Source organism: Brachionichthys hirsutus, unplaced genomic scaffold, assembly GCF_040956055.1.
Source record: "Brachionichthys hirsutus isolate HB-005 unplaced genomic scaffold, CSIRO-AGI_Bhir_v1 contig_696, whole genome shotgun sequence".
Lineage (NCBI taxonomy): Eukaryota > Metazoa > Chordata > Actinopteri > Lophiiformes > Brachionichthyidae > Brachionichthys > Brachionichthys hirsutus.
The window spans coordinates 48,398-68,393 of NW_027180387.1; the positions used below are offsets into that span (position 1 = coordinate 48,398).

At 41.7% G+C, this 19,996-nt stretch overlaps 1 protein-coding gene across 1 annotated transcript in view; it reads left to right on the forward strand.

Annotated features, from left to right (window-relative positions):
- The window catches only part of LOC137914433 (succinyl-CoA:3-ketoacid coenzyme A transferase 1, mitochondrial-like), a 29,945-nt gene extending 12,077 nt beyond the window's left edge, over window positions 1–17,868 (forward strand). The window contains exons 8-17 of the mRNA XM_068757983.1: window positions 1,190–1,297; window positions 1,458–1,572; window positions 2,460–2,554; window positions 3,048–3,096; window positions 3,355–3,427; window positions 4,516–4,591; window positions 10,824–10,913; window positions 11,867–11,947; window positions 16,478–16,579; window positions 16,684–17,868. Coding sequence (XP_068614084.1) covers window positions 1,190–1,297; window positions 1,458–1,572; window positions 2,460–2,554; window positions 3,048–3,096; window positions 3,355–3,427; window positions 4,516–4,591; window positions 10,824–10,913; window positions 11,867–11,947; window positions 16,478–16,579; window positions 16,684–16,719 — 825 coding nt within the window. The 3' untranslated portion in view covers window positions 16,720–17,868. The remainder of the gene's footprint in view (window positions 1–1,189; window positions 1,298–1,457; window positions 1,573–2,459; window positions 2,555–3,047; window positions 3,097–3,354; window positions 3,428–4,515; window positions 4,592–10,823; window positions 10,914–11,866; window positions 11,948–16,477; window positions 16,580–16,683) is intronic.
- Window positions 17,869–19,996: the final 2,128 nt, after the last annotated feature.

The window sequence follows — 19,996 nt, forward strand, 5'->3', positions numbered from 1 at the left end:
ACAAAGTCAGTTCTCTCTGATTTCTTTCCACCGTACTTTGATTTTGACGCATGCCTGAAATCTTCTGTGCATAATAATACAGTTTAATGTAAAATTAACCTGACTTGTACATTTCTGGAGCTCAAACAGACTAAAATGAGCAGCACGATTTCACTGGAGCCCACACATGCAGTGCAGCTCTCGTGAAGATCTGTATAAGTGGAGGCTGTAGGCTCGGCTTAACCCAGTTCTTAATGTTATCTAAGGAGGGAGGTAGCAGGTGCATTTGCTCTGGGATTTCTATATCAGTAATGTTGACCCGAGTCTCGTAAAATCCATAGCCATTTCCATGTTTGTTCTGTTAACTGAAAGATTATTGCCTCGTGTGTGGGCCAATCTTCTGGTAGGTATTTCCTTCATAAAGGTGGGGCACCCCCCCATAAAATAGGCATGAGGTTTTATTTGCTTTTTTTATTTCTCTTTTGTTATGTGAAATACAGGAGTAGGTAGAAAAGCACTCAGAGAGCAAAGACCTCCTCCACCGAGCAGCTCATTTCCCTCATAATTAGATTTAAACATCCACATGGTGATCTGGAACAGCACCAAAATGTTCTAAATTATTCTTGCTATCTTTATACACCAACCATGGAAAGTGAATCGGAGTTTATTTTTGAATCCTTAAATGGAGTTTTCAATGTTAAAATGTAATATGTTTTCCTAATGTCATTCTGGATCCGCTTCAGATGAAATTCTGTGGTGGGATAGAGGCCCCCCACCCTACATGACCGTGTCTATTCCATAAACATTGGTCAATAATCAACCCGAGATGGCGCTGCTAACTCACAGCAAGAAGGTCCCGGGTTTAAATCCACTAGAGGCTTTTCTGTGTGTAGTTTGTGTATTGTCCCCGAGTTCTCTAAGTTCCAAACAGGGGAAATCTCCCCATTGCCTTTGAGCCCAGGATCAAGCCACATTCCGCAGGCGTGGTTCGTCAGGGGAGGGGAGTTGTTAAAAAAAATGAATGGTTCGAATAAAAATGTGAAACCAGTGAGGTCATATTTGGCGCAAAATATCTGATGTCACAGTAACTACCTGATGATCTAAAATTAAGGTGATACCTGGTGCTTAGCCTGCTTAGCTCACAGGTAGTGCTGTTCAGTCGCTCGCTTCACAGTGACAAGAAAAAGTTCATCCTTCTGTCTCTTCGTAGGTGGAGGAGGTGGTGGATATCGGAACTTTCGCTGCAGAGGACATCCACATACCTAGCATCTACGTCCACAGGGTTGTCCAGGGAGACAGCTATGAGAAAAGAATAGAGGTACAAAAAACTGTAGCTATAAACACTTTCTGACTGAACCCTTGTTGAAGTAAATACCGGTACAAGTAAGTCATTCAGAAACATGCATACGGGCTGTTAACCATGGCTGACCTCGACCTGAAGCTACCTCCCTGTTTCTCATATATTTATATGCTTCCAGAAACGAACAGTTAAGAAAGGCCAAGAGGAGAAACCCAAACCAAAAAAGGATTCTGACATTGTTCGAGAGAGAATCATTCGCCGAGCCGCTCTGGAGTTCGAGGATGGGATGTACGGTATCCTTTTGAACTAGGCATGAGAAAATTATAAAACTTTGTGTTTACGTCCACTGAAAGAAAGTGCTGGCCGGAAGCCATGGACAAAAAGGAGAGCTGTGCTTTTCATAAATTATTTTCAATGCAGACGATGAATAATTATAACCTTGGACTTACAATATTATGCACATCCTTTTTTCCCGCTCTTTATGAATTAATATCTTACTGAGGAACAATGGGACAAACTTCAATCAGGGAAGGATTATCATGCGACAAATTTACATCTGCACACAGCCTTGTAGATTTGCATAACCACATAAACGGGAAACAAACTTTTTTTCTGATGAAAGCCGGTATAGCTGGTTGTCGATATATAATTTATCCTTTGTTCTTAAACAGTTCTTTATGTTTAAAGTGTTCAAATTTAGCGATAATAGGACGGTGCCTGTCACCTCTATGGGCTCCGAGCCGGTGTACCCGATGAAAGGAAATGTTACTTACCGTATCTATGGGAATTTTCAACGACTTAGTCATAAAATATTTAATTAGAGTCTCTGGATTGTCTTGGAGATGATACTTTTTTCTCTCAGCATTTTACATCAATAAGTTATTGAAATAACATCCATCTTCATAAAAGATTAGCTTTTGACTGGCTGTTCTGTAATTAACTGCTGATTTTTTATCTTATTTTATTAATTCTCATTCCCCTATTATTCGGCCTGAAGTATTTGATTTCTAAGCGATCGGAGATCTATAATTTCTGTTGCATCAAAGACGCATCAAATTTTCTCTGATTATTCACCAGCCTGAGTGTGCGTAAACGCTTGTTAAATTATTCTACATAATACTATAAATGGTTTGATGTTAGATTTCCACTACATTACCATCTTTAACAAATAAACATCCAGCCAACCTTGGTATTGGTATCCCCACGCTGGCCAGCAACTTCATAAAACCAGACATCACCGTCCACTTCCAAAGTGAAAATGGGATTTTGGGATTGGTAAGTCACAGAGAGCTTTGCTCCACATCAGGTTTGAATCTCAACTAATGAAGCTTCTATAACAAGAACCACATTTTCTAATTGTCATTTAAAGCCCGTAGGCAAGATGAATAGGCATTCATTTGAACAATGTCATTTGTAGTTTTGAAATGGTGCCGTTTTGATATTTTCTCTTGTCTTTTACTTTCTCACAATCCTTATTATTCTGTGGCCGAGCCTTCAACGAAGGCTGGCTGCTGACTGTGCTGTGGAATGACTGCCTCACCGGTCGCGTTGGCAGGAGGACGGAGTCACCAGTGCCTTATTTGTCAAAGACTCTTTTAATTATGCCTGTCGCTTTAAATGATCTCCTCTCCTCGCTGAACACTAAGAAAATCAATGCCCCATCTAATCAGAAAGTCCTAGTGTGTCCTTCCCTCCCTGCAGAGAGCAAGGTTAGCCTGTGTTCTTGTGACTGCCTGCTACTTGCTTACCTTTATTTACCCCTGTGTAGGGGCCGTACCCCACTGAGGACGTCGTGGATGCAGATCTGATTAACGCTGGTGAGAAAGCTCTGAAAGCATTCGTGTAACTGGGAGGCAAGATGAATATGATGTCTTTTCTGTACTAACCATTTTATTGGCATCTCAGTCACCCCACTCACAACGACACTCAGTGGACTCAGTCTCTTTTTTCATTCATCCATTCATATTTTTTAATGACATTTCATTGATCTATGATTATATATTGCCTTTAATTTTTGATAATTGTGCTGTCAAAGTAAAAAAAAAAATCTGAAATCAAACATGTCCACCATGCAGGGAAGGAGACCGTCACCGTGCTTCCTGGAGCTGCCTATTTCTCCAGTGATGAGTCATTTGGCATGATCCGAGGGTAAGACCACAGCACATGCGTTTTTCTTATGGATTATAAAAATTAAAAACAAAAAACACACACAACCATTTAACAGCATGTTTCCTTTTAATTAACTAGCTTTTTATTGAAGTAATTATCTCTGTAATAATAAAAGGCACTTGACCACAGAACATATCCATGATTTTGTATTACTGGATCTTAACAAATACCTGCTGTCACCAGTTCAAATTAACAGCGGCCTTTCCAATACGCCCAAAGGTCCCTGGTTCTCATTGATTTGCCAGCTGTCTGGGATTGCCCACCCGCACACCCTGAAACACCAGTTCCGTCTGTCCACCCAGTGGAAATTCAATAGTACTCATAAATAGAGCTGTCCAGTTACACAGGCAGGGTCCAAACGGAAATTTGTGTGTGTGTGTGTGTGTGTGTGTGTGTGTGTCTGCAAACGTGGTAAAGAATCCAGACTTGCCGAGAGAGAATAAGTCAACATTTGGTTGATTGTAAGCCAAGTTCCCTTGAATACTGCATTAGCGCCATCTCTTACTGTGATGACGTGTACTTCTTCTTTCTTCTATCACTTCTTTGTCTTTCTGTGTGTTGTTTGTGTGTTGCCTCACATCTGCTGTGTTTCCAAATGAGATCCTGAAACACTTATGATTTTTCTGCAGGGTCCATCGGGCCTCATTTAAATCTACCTTACTCTATTGAGATCTTTCTCGTAAATTCCCCTGCCTGTTCTAAATACCATTTTGAAGAAATGGGGAAATGGAATTGCTTGCCCAGGATGCGGCTCACATGAGAACAGAGATGAAATAACTGACATATTTTGCTAATGCAGTTCATGTATATTTGCTATGTAAATGTAGCAACAGGAGCAGGTGAGACTTCAACCACCTATCATGATGAGTAATGGTAAAGAAACACACACAAAAACTAGTATTTCAAAAAGAGATAAAGGAAAGGGGTCGTCATTGAGAAAGATGTGCGTTTTTGAGCGTCTGTCAGGTCAGTACTGTGTGTTTGACTTTGTTGTTTAAAAAAAAAAAAGTGATCTGATGAGTTCACAATTTGACACCTGTCTTCTTTTGGTGTGCCGTTCTCTTTAGGGGTCACCTCAACCTGACAATGCTGGGAGCCATGCAGGTTTCAAAATACGGAGACTTGGCCAACTGGATGATCCCAGTAAGACTGGTTGTGATGACACAATCTATTACTTTTTACCAAAGTCAGGTTTTCTATCTAAAAGCATCATCACTAGAACAGACACGCTCCACATGCATCTTTGTGAAGTTCATGCTTGGTCTCTGGTGATATTAGGCTTGTACTGCGGTTCCGTTTGGTCTCCTCGAACGGTTGCTTTGCTGGTATAGAATATCATGGGTGGACGCCATCATCAAATGTCTCATCAGGTTAATTGTTCTTTAGGCCACAGTCCTTCTAAGTGATTAATAAGGTCAATAACCCATTAAAAGCCTTTTCAAAATGTGGGAGGGCTTATTCAGAATGACCCCCCCCCCCCCACCCCCCGGCACACAGTTGTTTTCTGCTTGACTGACGTGTGCATTCAAGGTTGCCCCTGCCAGGACATCATTTTATAAATGCATCTCCTCGAAGCAGCCAAGTGGATACACAGTGAGATGAAAATGCTAACATTGAGAGACCATGGCGATAAATATCATGTTCAGATGAATATTTAAACCTTACATCTAGTATGAATCATTTTAAGCAGGAATACTTTAATAGGTGATGATCTCTGAATATTTAAATGCCAGTTTTTATGTTCTTTTTTGCCTCTTCATTTGCACGTCAGTCGGTGCATGAATAAGCAATTTATGCAGATACTGAAAGCTCTTATACGGTTTTTCTCGTGTCGGACAGTTCAAGCAGCAAAATGATGCTGCAGCACACACGCCCCCCCCCATCAGCACCTACGCTCCATCTTCATTGTCTCCTCTTTTGAAAGGATGGATGAAGAGAATTATATTTCAACGCCATCTCCTGATAATGAAAATTATCCACTATCTATAGATGGGTACGTGGCGTGAAATTGGAAAAGCAGTACGTGGGAGTGGGGGGGTGGGGCTGCGCTACTCTTAGTGTGATCATGTCGATTTTAAGGCTTTGAAATGATTTTACATCCCCACTCAGCCTGAAACATCTGGAAAAACAATAGGTGGAAAGGGATAATAGAATAAAGGGTGCCATTTTGGATTTGTTGTGCTATTTTGTCCTGTAGCTGTTCTGAGATGAATTGAGTTGTTCTAATCGCAGGATTCTTTCACACTGAGCGGTTCACTGGAGAGGCAAACACGGATCCCGCCTTGCAAACATACACACACACACACACACACTTAAAAATCAGAACTGCACTTGACGCGCATTGACTTGGATTTTGTTTTCCTGACCGCTTTAGTTTTCGCTTGCTCCCTCGCCGCAGTAATAAGCAGATGTCATCAGTGAGGGAGGGGAACACTGAATAGATTTAAGTTGACTTAAACAATGAAGTTGTGTCTGCTCAGTCAAATGCCAGCTTTGTCTTTAACAAAACAGAATTTACTTGATGGTCTCGGGGTGGAGAAAACAAGCTGCTGCGTAAGACATAGATTTCCAGTCCCCGGAGGCTCGGTCTAACTGCAGCGTAAGTGCTGCAATAGCTCGAGCTGCCGACTATTAAAATGCAGTTACTTGAGCAGATGCTCATGATATGGCCTGATGGCATCTTCAATGAAGGAGCTGCTTAAGTGCCTTTTGCCTCTGAACTTGCTCTCCTTCTGCATCATAAATGTTTTTTACCTCAACGTGTTTGTCAGTTTATATCAGTTAAATATGGCCTGCTACCGATCACTGTCTCTGTGTATTTTTAAATGCATTACAGGAGTTGTGTGTGTGTGTGTGTGTGTGTGTGTGTGTGTGTGTGGGTGCATGGGGAGCGCCACTGACCATTTAGGCCTAAACTAACGCTTCTAGGATTATTAGTGCCTGGAAAACATTTTGATCTGTTATCGGCTGATAGATCATTTTCAGTAGTATTTAATGACGCTTTCTCTAATTACCTCCTCCTCCGAGGAGGTGAAGTAATCTGCTTGGTTTATTTACTTGCTTGTTTGACTATTAGCGGGATTTCACAAAGAACAGCTTTTAGTGAAACTTGGTGGGAGGGTTTTGGAATATTAGTGGATCCAGTTGGTGGATGAAGGATTTTTATTTATTTATTTATTTTTACCCCCACTTACTTTGTCATCATTTCACCATTTAGGACCTTGAAGGCAGCATTTTAACACCAAAGTTCATTTATTTATTTATGACATGAAAATCCTGCAAATAATCTTTTGAATCTGGATCTATATTGTCTTTTATTTTTATTTTTTTTACACATTTCAGCCCTTTTAGAATTTATATTTTCTAATGTTTGTGAGGAAATGTTAATATGACCATGGCTCAGTTTAATTTAAAGGTCATTGGTCATCATTGCCATATGCTGAAAAGTGTTCCAGTTACTTTGAACTCTCCGTCCATCTTCCTGTCAGTCTAGTATCTCTCTCTATTTTTTTTAATTGTTGTCATTAGCTGTCTGGCTAAGGAACGCTAGGTTATTAAATAAAGAACCGCGTCAGACAACAGACATTGTCAGTGAACATGTGGGGCAGAAAGGAGGCCACTTGGCGAATATGAAATAATGGATTGTGAAGGGGCTTTTATTTCTCCTCTGTTTCTACCACAGACTGTAAAGTCAACACTTGTGCAACAAGTGAGGAAGCTTTTTTTTTTTGTCACCATGGCAACACACAAAAGAAATGAATCCAACCGCTCGGGCCAGTGAGGGAAATGCTCTGCGAGTCAAATTGTGCTTTCCATGATGCTTTCATCATGCATTAGTGCTGCAGCAGCATATCTTGGAAGGCTCGTCCTGCTGTATGTCACTGAAACAATTGGCTTCTGATTCAATCTGAAAGACCAACAGTACAAAATCACAGCATGAAATGGGTTCATTTCTGTTCCATTCTGACGCCCATGAAACGCCTCACACCACGTTAGTTATGGTGTGTGTGTGTGTGTGTCATTGTGTTATCCATGTTATGAGAGGCGGCATCTGAGCAGAGCTTTACCATAAGTAGAGCGTTGTCCTCGTTCTGCGCCGCTGATGCTGTCCCCTGCAGTCCCCGACATTATCATTATAAGAATGGATGTACCGTTTCAAACTCTGATTAGCATTCGCGTCGGGTACTGCATATCAGTAAGCCATCATAGGAATATACAGCATGTTCTATCGTTAATTTTATAAAACACCCATTTAATTAGCATATGGGTAGGCTACTGTATATCGCTGTAGGCAAGGATTAATTCAAAGATATATATATAAAAATGATGAAAATGAAATGAAATGAAATTGTTGCTGCTTCGGAAAGAAAAAAAAAAGGAACATCTGTGGAAGATTTTCTCATTACTGGCTCTAAAGTCAAGCAGCAAAATAAATAGCTACAACATTTGCATAAATGTGTTTGGATTATTTCACCTAACTGTGACTGAGCATATTTTGTGCATTTAAATTGAATTAGGTCTTCTAGGTTGTATTGCATAAGAATACAACAGCTCACTTGATAAGCTGTGTACAGCCCTAATGTGAGAAACACTGTAAAAAAACAACAGAATGCTGCCAATTTCAAACAAAATGCATTTAATAGCAGACAGCAGTTTAGATAAACTTGCCAGAATCCTTGTAAGATTTTTTACATGCTTCACCCTAACTTTCCTCGTGAACGCTTTCTTACTTTTGATAATATCATCAATGTATCTGTTTATTTTTGTTTGGCATTCAATTCAGATTAAGCATATATATATACAGTAATCAATGAAGTTGATCATGAAATATTATATATATTTTCCAGATCAAAAAGTATTACTAAAAAATGATCACATTCCCTTTGGAATGGCATGAATGTCATCGATGAGGAAAAAGATTGCATTACTTAGGAGACAAAATGATCCACAGTTTGTTTTCACATTTTAATTTGGTTCTCGCGTCTGTGCCGAGTTGCAGACTCTCGGTGGTCTCTGTGGTGCAGATTATAGCAGCCAATTGGACATCAGAGTGGTGGAAGATTAAAAACATGCGCTGCCTCAGCCAGTCCAGAAAGGTTAACATCATCAAAGTTGTGTTAATTAAATGTCTACTTGCCTTCCCGACCAGGCCGAAAGCCAAATGCTCCTACAGTCTCCTGGTTCCGCGGCCTCCGTGCAGCTGTTGATTTAGCAGAGTAGTATTCCAATAACCTCTGATATTTAGAGACAACAGGGATCCAGTGTGTGGCGGTCGGCTGACCCGCTTTACAGAAACCTAGCAACCAAAGCTCATTCTGACGAAAACCAGGACAACCAACCCAAGGTTTGATTAGATTAAATGAAATAATTCGGGTGAGGAGGATGGCATAGGATGGCAGCTTCTCATCCTGCTTGTGTTCTACATCACACAGATGGAGATCAGAGGCTGTCAATCGGCGCAATCGTGTATTGACCTAAGCCGCATCAGTTTATTTCATATTATTTTCAGAAGTTAATGTGTTAAATTTAATTGAAGGAAAAAAAGTAAAGGTTGTGTTGAAAGGCCAAACCCAGATTTTGGTGGTTGTATCTGAGGATGTTCCAGGGGCCACTTTCAGTTTGTGTTCATAAAGATAGTTCATTAACAAATTAGTTGAAAATTATATGTAGCCTGTTTCATATCCTGTACTCTCCATGTATTTTTTTTTTTGCGACCCTCCCCCCCCCCCCCACACCTCCCTACTCCCAATCCTCATTTTGCACCGTGTTGATATCTTCTCCACCCAGCTGGCCTCCCTGGAGGAAACCCGCATCCTTATGATGTCCCACGCTTGGCTTATACATCCTCTGGTTATGGAGTGGCGAGGGAAGCAAAGCAGGCTCTTCACTTGATTGATGAGCAAATGGGATTTTAATTCAGTTACTCAGCCGTCACCCTGTAGCCAGATATGCATGTCAGCCATTCTTATTTAGAAAGCTTCTGTATTGAAAATAATTTGTGACCCTGCTCGCAGTTCAGATGCTGCGATGCTCTTTCAGAATTCCTTTATTTATTTTTTTAAGCATTTTATCCAATCAACTCGTTTAAAATGTGAATGTTAGCTGATCTTTAAACACGATTTTTGAAGGGCTCCATGGTGTGACTTCATTAGTTGCATATGCTCCCAAAAATCTGCAAAGTGGGATTAAATAATTCCGTTGTTGCCCCAGTCTGTAAGGCTACATTGTGCACAAGCTTTGCATGTAAAAGTTCATCTCGATCCATGGATGCCTCGTGCGGAGCAGATGCTCGATGGCTTGTGACAAGCATTTGAGTTCACGCTCCAGGAAAGCGCCAAGCACCTGTTATGGTTATAATCCATCTGAATAGTATTAAGTACTGTTACCTTTAACAGAAATACAAGCTTTAGCCGTGTTATTCACACAAATACGGTTTTGCAATCATGTAAGGCGTATTTTCTCACCTGCCTCCACTGGTACGTATTCATGCAGATAACTCTAGTTTCATTTGCTCGGCCTTTCGCATGTCTACCCGTGACATTACTGCTGGTGCCTCATTATAAAGGCGCCGAATGCAATTTAGTTTTTTGGCATCCGAGCCTTAGAAATAAAATCTATTGAATACATTAAACAGCAACATTTTCCTGAAGCAGCCTCATTTCTACTCTGGTTAATCCCCAAATATACCGTCAACGAAAGTGCTTTCCGCAAAATTACTTTCTGCTGCAGAAATTGGACCCTATTAGAAGTTGTTTCGCAGTGTAGTGGATTATTTTAAGCGATACTGGATATGTTCACGGTCTTCCTTTCCATTTTGAATGTTTGTTTTGAATTTGCTATCCTGAAGTTGTTTCTAGTCTGTATGATGTTCTGGTTGTTTCACTTCTCTTATCAATTAAGTTTTACCTTTTGTGGAAAAACCATTGCAATAGGAGTAACAGACAAAAACTGCTAAAAGTTTCCCCAAGCGGAAAAAACACATAAAAAAATACTATTTATATTTTTGATGGACTTCAACCTTTGCAGTGCTGCCACAGTTTTAAGAGCGGAGATCCAGCCTAATCGCTTCTTTGTGTTATCTCAGAGTGTGAAGTGTTTCTGGGTCTAACTAGTGAAAGAATAAAATTAAGCTCTACCAAGCTTTAGAAAATTGTACTGAAGTGAGGAGTTTAAGCTTCTCACGCATTTATGTATATTTAATGAAGTAGGAGTTTTTCAGAAAACCTACCTCTACAGTATAATTGGGGTGAAAAACATTCTGATGTCATTTTATTTGTTGCCATTTTAGTTTTTGCGCTATTGTTTTCACGTGTTCCTAACGCGAAGGCTTTTTTTTTTAAACATCATTGTCAAAATTGTTACCTTCCATTCTTAGGGTAAAATGGTGAAGGGAATGGGAGGAGCCATGGATTTGGTGGCCAGTGCTGGAACCAAGGTGGTGGTCACCATGGAGCACACGGCTAAGGTGTGTATTCATGCTCGAGCAGTCGCGTGTGCTTTTACTACATGTTAACAAAATGTCCTTAAAAAGATGGATTCCATTCTCAGGAAATCAGAATTAATACAATCCATAATTAATCCATTCATGCTGGTACCTTCCACAGCGTACCTTGTATCTGCTTTCAACGCTGAGTGGTTGTGTTAGGACTGATTAGGGATAATTAGGCTAATGGCTTGTTGAATGCCACTTTACCATAGAGCATGCGCTCATCCAGATGAGCTTTTGAACACAAAACTTTCTCTTGTATATTATTTTTTTTTAATGGCTAATGGAATACAAGCCTGGGATCAATCTCAGTCCACTGGAAAGAGCTGATTAGCGGGGCTGGTTCTGGAGCTAGAGATGATGATGATGCCACAGGGTAATGGAACAAGTTGACTCTTTCAAAAGTCCAGAAAAATATGAGGCAAGGGCATCATAACATTGTCCACAGAAGCATGCTGTTCTTAGCTCATGGGAGCCTGTCTGGTGCCCCACTATTGTCCAGATGGTTCAGCAGGTGAGCTTAAATTTGCTGTCCTGAAGCCGGTATTTTGTTAATAATGAGGACGGGGGGGAGGTGTGATCTATGATGTGTGCAGTTCAGGCCGCTCTTGGAGTTTAGAGATGGTTTGGGAACCCGAGACAGGAGGACTAGCTGCATCATGGATATGTTAAACATTTAAGAAGCATCCCTGAGAGTATTAAACTACCATTGCATATGTTATTGTTTTCTTTCTTATTTTTGCACTATGTACATACTGTTAATTATTCTGTTTCTTTGTTGAGTGGAGCGATGTTGCTGATATAATTTCCCTATGGGATAATTAAAGTATTCTGATTCTGATTAAAGGAGACTGACGGTCTTCACTGGCCGAGTTCGGTGATGGGCCTCCAGCTCAAGACTTCTTCCTTAACCTAATATCGCTTTCTTTCAGGGGGGGAAACACAAGATATTGGACAAATGCAACCTGCCTTTGACTGGGAAGCAATGTGTGGATCGGATCATCACAGAAAAGGTACTTTCATCTTGGTTTCTAATAGCCAGTGCTTGTTAATGCAGACATTAACCCTGATATTGCCCTGGGGAGGCACATGCACCTAAACAACCTTTCACAAGTTCATCTAAAGTTTGGAACCTTTTTAAACCGGGGCCCAGCAATGTGTTACTATATATATATATATATAATATTGTAAATTATTATAATACTATGTTCTTGGAAATGTATCCAGATGCGGCTGGCCTCCAATCAAGCCACCTCATCAATCATTGTGTCTGATTGATTAAACACATTGGACTTACTGGGCCTTTGCCTTGAGGTTAAAACTTCAGGACATTAATGGTTCTTACAACTGGAAACAATAACCTGGTGCAACATTGATTTCGAGATCTTGATGAATGTTTTGAGCTTCGGGCTGGTTTGTTCACCTTCCAATCAGAAGTGACTGACTGAAACCAAAATGTACAATTTCAATGTCGGACATAATGTTTGCACCCCTGCAGCAGAGCAAAGGGACTCTTTCTGTGTCTGCTTTGCGGAATGTTTTTGGTCACCGGATGTTTTACAGTGAATGTGCAGCACCAGGCTGCCACTTATAAACGACTGTGACCAACATAAGGTGAAGCTTGCTGTGTTAAAATAGGTAGAATTTTCTTCTCAAAGTGAATTGGAATAATCAGGAGATAATCGAAAGTACAAGGTTGGAAAGGGTGTTGATGGAGGAAAGAGGGAAGAGAGGATGCTGATTGGAATGAAAAGGTGTGGGAGAGAAAAGAAATCAAATCCGTAGCGACGCAGTAATGCATGGGCAAGATGTGCTTTTCATGCCCTCTTGTGCCCGGCCCAATTTCTTGTATCCCCCTAATGTTTCGTGCATTTGCTGGTTCCTGTCGGTGGTAAAGTTATTCATTTTTATTTCTTTCCCTCGTCTGTGTTTTTCTGCTTAGCTGACATTGTGATTGTGCAACATTTCTCAGCCAGGAGACTTAAGTCAATATTTATAGAGGTTACAGCTCTTTCTCCTGCCCCCCCAGCACCCAGTCACCATCTCCATTTCATCTCCTGCTGCTTTCTCTCCCTTTCTGTCCATTAGTACTCTCTTCTCTTATTTCATCTGCAGCTTTTTACTGCCTTCGTAACAACTTCAATTCCTACCGACTCTCATTTGGAGTACTTTCTTTCCATCTCTATCCACACACAATTTCCTTTTATCCTTTTGTCCATACCGCTCTTCCCACCGCCGCAGGTATCTCCATGGAATTGATTCTATGATTAAATGTCTTTTGCACTGATAAAAAAAAAAATGTTTGTTTCTATTTCTCCTGTCAAACAGCCCAAATATGTTGATTTGATTGAGGCTCTCATATTAATTAATACCCAGGTTACCCGACGGCTTGTTGCCGCCGCCGAGGTGAGCCGGAGGTTGTGTAATCGCCGTTTTTCCATCCATCCGTCTGTTAGCAAGATAACTCAAAAAGTTCACATGCTTTTGAAAGTGTGCTGACGAAAGTAAGTTATTTTGTGGTCGGTGGTCAATATCACAGACCTGGAAAAGTGTTGTGGGATATTCCAGCCAGTATTTGACTGGCTGCAATATCCCACAATTCCACAAAGCCAATTAGGAATGTATATCTTATGTCAAGCAGAACAGCCCATAATAATTAGAGCTTTATTTCTTGAGCGAATGCACAACTCTGTGTGATCACCGGAGGAAACCGGCGAGAAGAGGGACTCTAAACCCAGTTCGAAGTCCCTTCCTCCGCAACAACATCCTTCATTTCGGTTTGTCATCTTTAAATCTTCAAAAGCGAGAGCAGAAACTTCAGTCTCTAATAATCTGCCCCCCCCCCCCCCCCAATGAAACATTGCTTTCCTTCCACGCTGACATGCACGATATATCATCACAGACGCAGCATACTTGTTGGCTGATGATGGCTAGAAGGGTTAGTGATTCAGGCTCCGTCCTGAAGAGTGTTTCTATGATTTCAGGCCCGGTGTGGTTGGAAACCTGTCGCCTCAGGCAGCGTCTCTGCTGCCCCTCCCGTGCAGCCGGACCGCTGTAGGCGCCATTTCACTAATCCTGCTCTCTTAACCACAGCGCCCGTAATCACATGTTTGTCCAGTCGCAGCACTGTCATTGAAGAAATTGATTGTTTTCTGCTCATTATATGTGCAGTGATTTCCTGCCATCATAAAGGTCTGTCTGCAAAGTCAATGACGTGTTTGCTCTTTCGGTTTTGTGGGAGAATTGTTTTAGTAAAAGACTGGAGCTGAAGGATTATTCAAACGTCCCCATGCAACTCAACAAGTCTCACAATCCACTCCTACTGTAATGCATTTCAAGAAATCTATTTAGTTGCAGGATAGAATGTTCCCCATCTTTGTCCCCTCTGTGAATGAGATTCGCCTCCGTCTGTAGCCCTAAATGTGTGACGATGGCACGCTGCTGTCAGGTGACCGCTTTCTGCCAGATGGCGCGAGGTGGGCCGGCGGCTTCTCAAAGCCTGACTTGCGTCAGTGTGGTTGATGATGATGATGATGATGCCTGTGAAGAAACGTGACTCGACGGTTTCACAACAGAAAGGCTGCTCCGTTGTCACACACAAGGTTACGTTGATTGTTCGTTGCTTTTATCCGGACCCTTTTGTGTCTGGTCTTTACCTTTTAGTAGCCGCATGTCAAACTGCTGGCGGTACGTTGCACCCGCCGTATAATGAGCCAAACCGCTGTTGCAGCCACGGTGACTACCTTTTTGGACGAACATTTTCTTTTCCTCCTGTACCTATGACATGTGTCACAATTGGAGATATTCCTATCACCGTCTGTGTTATCCCTCGCCCCCTGCTCCTTGTGACATTCCATCTGTCTTGATATATTGGAGTGAGAGATCTGCCTCCTGCCCTGCTACTGTGTGTGTGGTCATAATGAGCTCAGAGTCCTTACGGGCATTTCCTCGATGCGACTGTGGTTCAGCCTATCAGTCACTGCTGAGGGAAGCAGCAGGGACCGGCGCAGCTCTATGTTCAGCTCCAGATATGTATTTAAAGTTTTATTGTAGGAGCTTCACTTGGGATCTGCCCCAAGAGCTATAAATATGAAATGCTCTGTTAGCCAGATTTGAAATGACCGATGAATGTCTCCATTCACACCATCATTACATCTCATAGTATTTAACAATACAATGGACCGAGTCCACCTATAGCCGGATACTGGGCTACATCACTCTATTGATTTGTTGGCATTGTCTTGATTAGTTGGATGATTGTAAGTTTGGGAGTGGGCGCTTTGCTTTCTGCCTGCTGCTATCTGCGTGTTGCAGCGTTGTACAGACAGCAGAAATCCTGAATCGGTGAATCAACAAGAAGAGAACTGAGAGAGTTTCTGCAGATTCTGATAACCATTCTTGGACCATGCAAGAGTTGATGAAACTTTTTGGAGGTGGATCTGAGTCGCAATCAGATTTTGAATAACTTTTTTCGCGTTGCAAGATGGAGCCTTTAAAATAACCACACACACATTTTTAAAGAAAATATTCACTGACATCTTGACAAACAAAGATAAGCCGGTCAATATTGGAAAAAAAAAGAATGGCACAGACAGATTTTGCTCTGCTCTACTCTACTCTCTTCTTATCTAGATTTGGGAGAGCAGAATAGATATTTGGAGCGTATCGTATCTGACTGATAGAAATGGTAGAGACATGATACATCTGTGATCATGTCGATGCAGTCATTCAAATGGATTTCATGAATCTGCAATAGATAAGAATAGGAAAAATAAATCCTTATCTTTCATTGTGGAGAGTAATACTTTTATAAGTCATGATAACGGGGAACAACATTCCAAATGCTGGGAGCAGGTTTACTGAGTCAAGACATTAAGTGCTGTTACTTCATTTGGCCTGAGGCAGGTCATCACAGGGACGTCATCACGGCAACTTCACCGTAGCCGACGCTGCCCTCAGCGCACCGGCGCAACGGTGGATGATTTCCACTTTCTCGTTTCTGCCTGTGACGGAATAATAGTGAGAACAACTTCTCGTGGGTCAGAAGCACAAACTCTTGGTTTGTAGTGTTGCAAAGTGCGATCGCAGTTTAACAGGTAACCATGGTAATGCACAATGCTATTTGTAACCACAGCTGAATAGTTGATAGATGACTTTCAGCCATCCAACGTTTTATATTCCAAGTCCATTGCGCTTGATTGAATTATTCCTTGTTATTGAAACTGTCCGAAAGTAGTGCAGCAGTAAAAATGTAATTGGGCTCTCTGGGCTCTTTCGGGGGGGGAGCAAGCAATATTATTGCAGTATTTTTGTCATTAATGGGCAACATTGAAGTGGCTCTCTGCCCCCCTGTTGTATTTTCAGAGGGGTTGACATTTCGTCACTTGAATAATCTGTGAACACGCATCGTGGTACTATTACTATAAATACTTATTTGTCCTGTTGTGTATTTCCGTCTCGTCGCCCATCGCCATCGCTGTCTCGCTCTAAACATGTCGTCCCTTTTTCCTTCCCTCCCTTTATACCCCGTTTCTGTTTGCCAGGCTGTGTTTGATGTAGATAAGACAAAAGGCCTGACTCTGATAGAAGTGGGGGAGGGGCTTACTCCTGAGGATATCAAGACTTGCACCGGCACAGATTTTGGGGTAAGTTTGGCTCCCAGCACCGTGTTGTTGTTATTTTCTTTACTTCCATCACCATAACCGTGTGTTCTGTCTTTCCTCTTTGTGATCTGTCCGCCATCGTCCAGGTGTCTCCAAACCTGAGGACCATGCAGCAGACCTAGAGGAGCTCGCAATGGAGCTGAGACATCTGCGTTGGAAACAGCTCGCCATCGGTCAATTCAATTCAAAAGATTTGATTTATCCCCAAGGGGCAATTGTAGGCCTGTGCAGCAGCAGCATGGAAGACTAACAATTGGTAATAATAACTGTAGAGATATATACGTATGTACTCATGAAAAGCATCAGCAAACAATTCCCAATTCAGCTGATGAAACATACATGCTGCTTTGGGTTCTGGGTGATCAGCAGATTTATTCCTAACTTAACTCATTGTCCTCTTTTCCCTGATCTGAGCTAACAGGCAGGAAACATTGTCACCAATTACACAAATAAGATTTGCCTAATATTTTTGCAGCTGTTACCAAGTGATCCACCCGAAACACATAATTTGACCGTGAATTTTGAAGGACTTGTTACTGAAACGGGATTTGACGAGATGCTTTAATTTATTTAGAAAACAAAATGAGTTTTTTTTTGCGTGGAATTGAAATCACAATCATCTGTCAAGATTTTTTCCCTGCATTGATCAACTTTAACGCTGTCGCCTCACAGCAAGAAGGTACTGGGTTTGAATCCCATCTGTGCGGAGTTTGTATGTTCTCCACGTGTCTGCGTGGGTTATGAGTGTGTGCGTGAACGGTTGTGTGGTCCCTGCGACGTGCTGGCAACACATTCGGGGTCCTCACCCATCGCAAGCTGGGATAGGCTCCAGCAACTACCATGACCCGCCAAGCGGTAGAAGATGAATGAGTGAATGAATGAATTGTGTGGTGTAAAGTCGCATTGTCATAGGTTGAGGCAGAAAGCAATGCCAGTGCTGCGTTCAGGGCTGTTTGGATTCTGTAGATGAAAGTAGCAGGATTTACTTGAGATGCGGCTCGTGACGTTAAATGCAAAAGAGTCGCCGTAATTTTAAAATGGGATTGCACGTGTGAACTAAGATCCATGTTTTATAACGATTGATCACCTAATTCAGGATTTTCTTTTCTCTCTGGAAAATAAAGTAACTGTAAAATTGCGGTTCTGACTGTTACTATATATTTACAATAATCAAGCAACTACGTCAAATTTGATTATACGACACACTTTTGTGAGACATTTGCTGTCCTTTTGCCTTTTTGAATTAAATAAAATTCAATCTTGTGTCCTGAGTGAAGCAAGTAATTTTCTTTTTTCCTTTAACTCGTGATTTCTTAATGAAAATTATTATAAAAACCAACAACAGTTGATATTCTCACCAAATGACACTAAAGGAGAGCACATTACTTTGAGGGTGATTGCTTGTGACACTCCACAGGTTATGGCTTTCTATATATGGCTGGTGCACTGGCATTGACATTCTTGATGTGATTTCTCCACTCAAGTAGAGAGGCACTGCCATGACCCGAGGGCCGTTGCATAACAGCAGGATTCAACCAGTGTGCTTTTGGGCTCAAGAAGATCAACTGGATGGGATCATCAAGCAGAAAAATTGAATAAAGTGACAGGGGCTGTTGCCGCCGGCTGTTATGTTAGCCCACCGCATCCTTTCATGAGTCAAAACAGAGTGTAACCCTTTAAGCTTGTTTTATTAACCTCCTTTTTTTTATTAAAGGACACTGTCACCGATTTTTTACACAAACGAATAGCCAAATCCATGTTTAGACATGGTAAACTGCAGTAGGGTTAAAATGGCAATGGCTACAAGAAGTAGCAGACAGATTGAAGTGATTGATTGATTAATTGGGTGTTCGTTGTGACCATTATAGTCAGTCAGGCATCAACTTTTTCTTTTAATTATATCAAACTGCTGGACTGTTAGCAAGTTACCAAACCAGCACTAACACTATTTTTAGTGTCACCCAATCAGGGCCGGCTTTAGTCATTCTTAGGCTTGTTTATGTATGAGATTTTTGCTTTGGGGGGTTGCAGACGGTACAATCATTGCAAAGCAAGAATGTTTTTGGTTCGAGTCCAACCCCAAGGGTCTTTCACCGTGGAGTTTGTTTGCGCTCGTGTTCGCGTGGGCGTCCTCCGCCTGCTGCAGCTTCCTCTCGCGGCCCAGAAACATGCATTAAAGGTGACTTTGTAACTCTCGTCTTGCTCATGGAAGCATGGGTGGTTGAATTCTGCATCTCCCTGTGATGAACTGACGACTTGTCCGGGGTGTTTGTCACCTATCACCCGGTGTTGGGTAGGACACCCAAACACCAAGGAAGGATGAGCCATCATAGGAAAAGGATGAAGGGATGGAGTTTTCTTTTCTGCAGAGTTGTATCATTGTTCCTGCCATTATCTGAACATTTACAGTATTGAGACATTGATCAGCAAGGTGATCAGTGATGATGATGAACCATGATTAGTGTTGATATCTATAGAAAAAGCATTAGTTTAATTTGTGGTCATGAGACATTAATTTTATGCACCGATGGTTACTTTAATATGACAAACCTTTACTACTGCAGTATATCTGTTCTCACACTAAGTACTACATAAATGCAAATATATGAAGCATACCTTTATACCTAAAGCATTTGTAGTACATTCTACTGCTCTGAACTATCGTGACTTTTTATGTGGCTGTCACGACGATATCGTGGTGATAATGAATCAGCACCATGCAGTGTGTATCTCAGTCATCCTCGTGCATCACCCCTGACGTGCTCCTGTTGGTCGATTCATTCGATCTAACATCAGCATCTGAAGTTAACAGTGCTTTCAATAAGTCCTTCATTTGTAAAGCCACCCTGTGTAATGATATATACACGCGTCTCACCTGAGGACGTGTGCGTATTTGGCTGAAGACACGAATTCATGTACTTTTAGGGTCTGACAGGTAGATTTTTATGTAGGAACAGAGTTCTTATTGATGTGGGCGTCGAGTCTCTGCACCCTTCAAGCTGCATCGTTCCACAAGATTGCTTAACATGCTGGCGGTTGCTCTGGCCACCATGGGGGGTAAAGGAGAAAAATAAAATTGGATAGTTCTGACCAGGGGTGGTTCTAGGGTCAGATCTCTGAGGGGGGCACAGAGATCCCCCCCCCCCCCCGGCATTTTTCTCATGCCACGAATACACGAAGTAGGTTCAAAATCTGACTTGCTGCCTTTTTGTGGGGAGTCTGCATGTTCTCCCCGTGTCTGCGTGGATTCTCTCTGGGTTCTCCCCGTGTCTGCGTGGGCTCTCTCCGGGTTCTCCGGCTTCCTCCCACCACTAAAAAACATGCAACTTAGGTCCAGGTCGTTATTGAAAAAGATAATTAGAAATATAGATAGATAGATCACTTTATTAATCCCCAAAT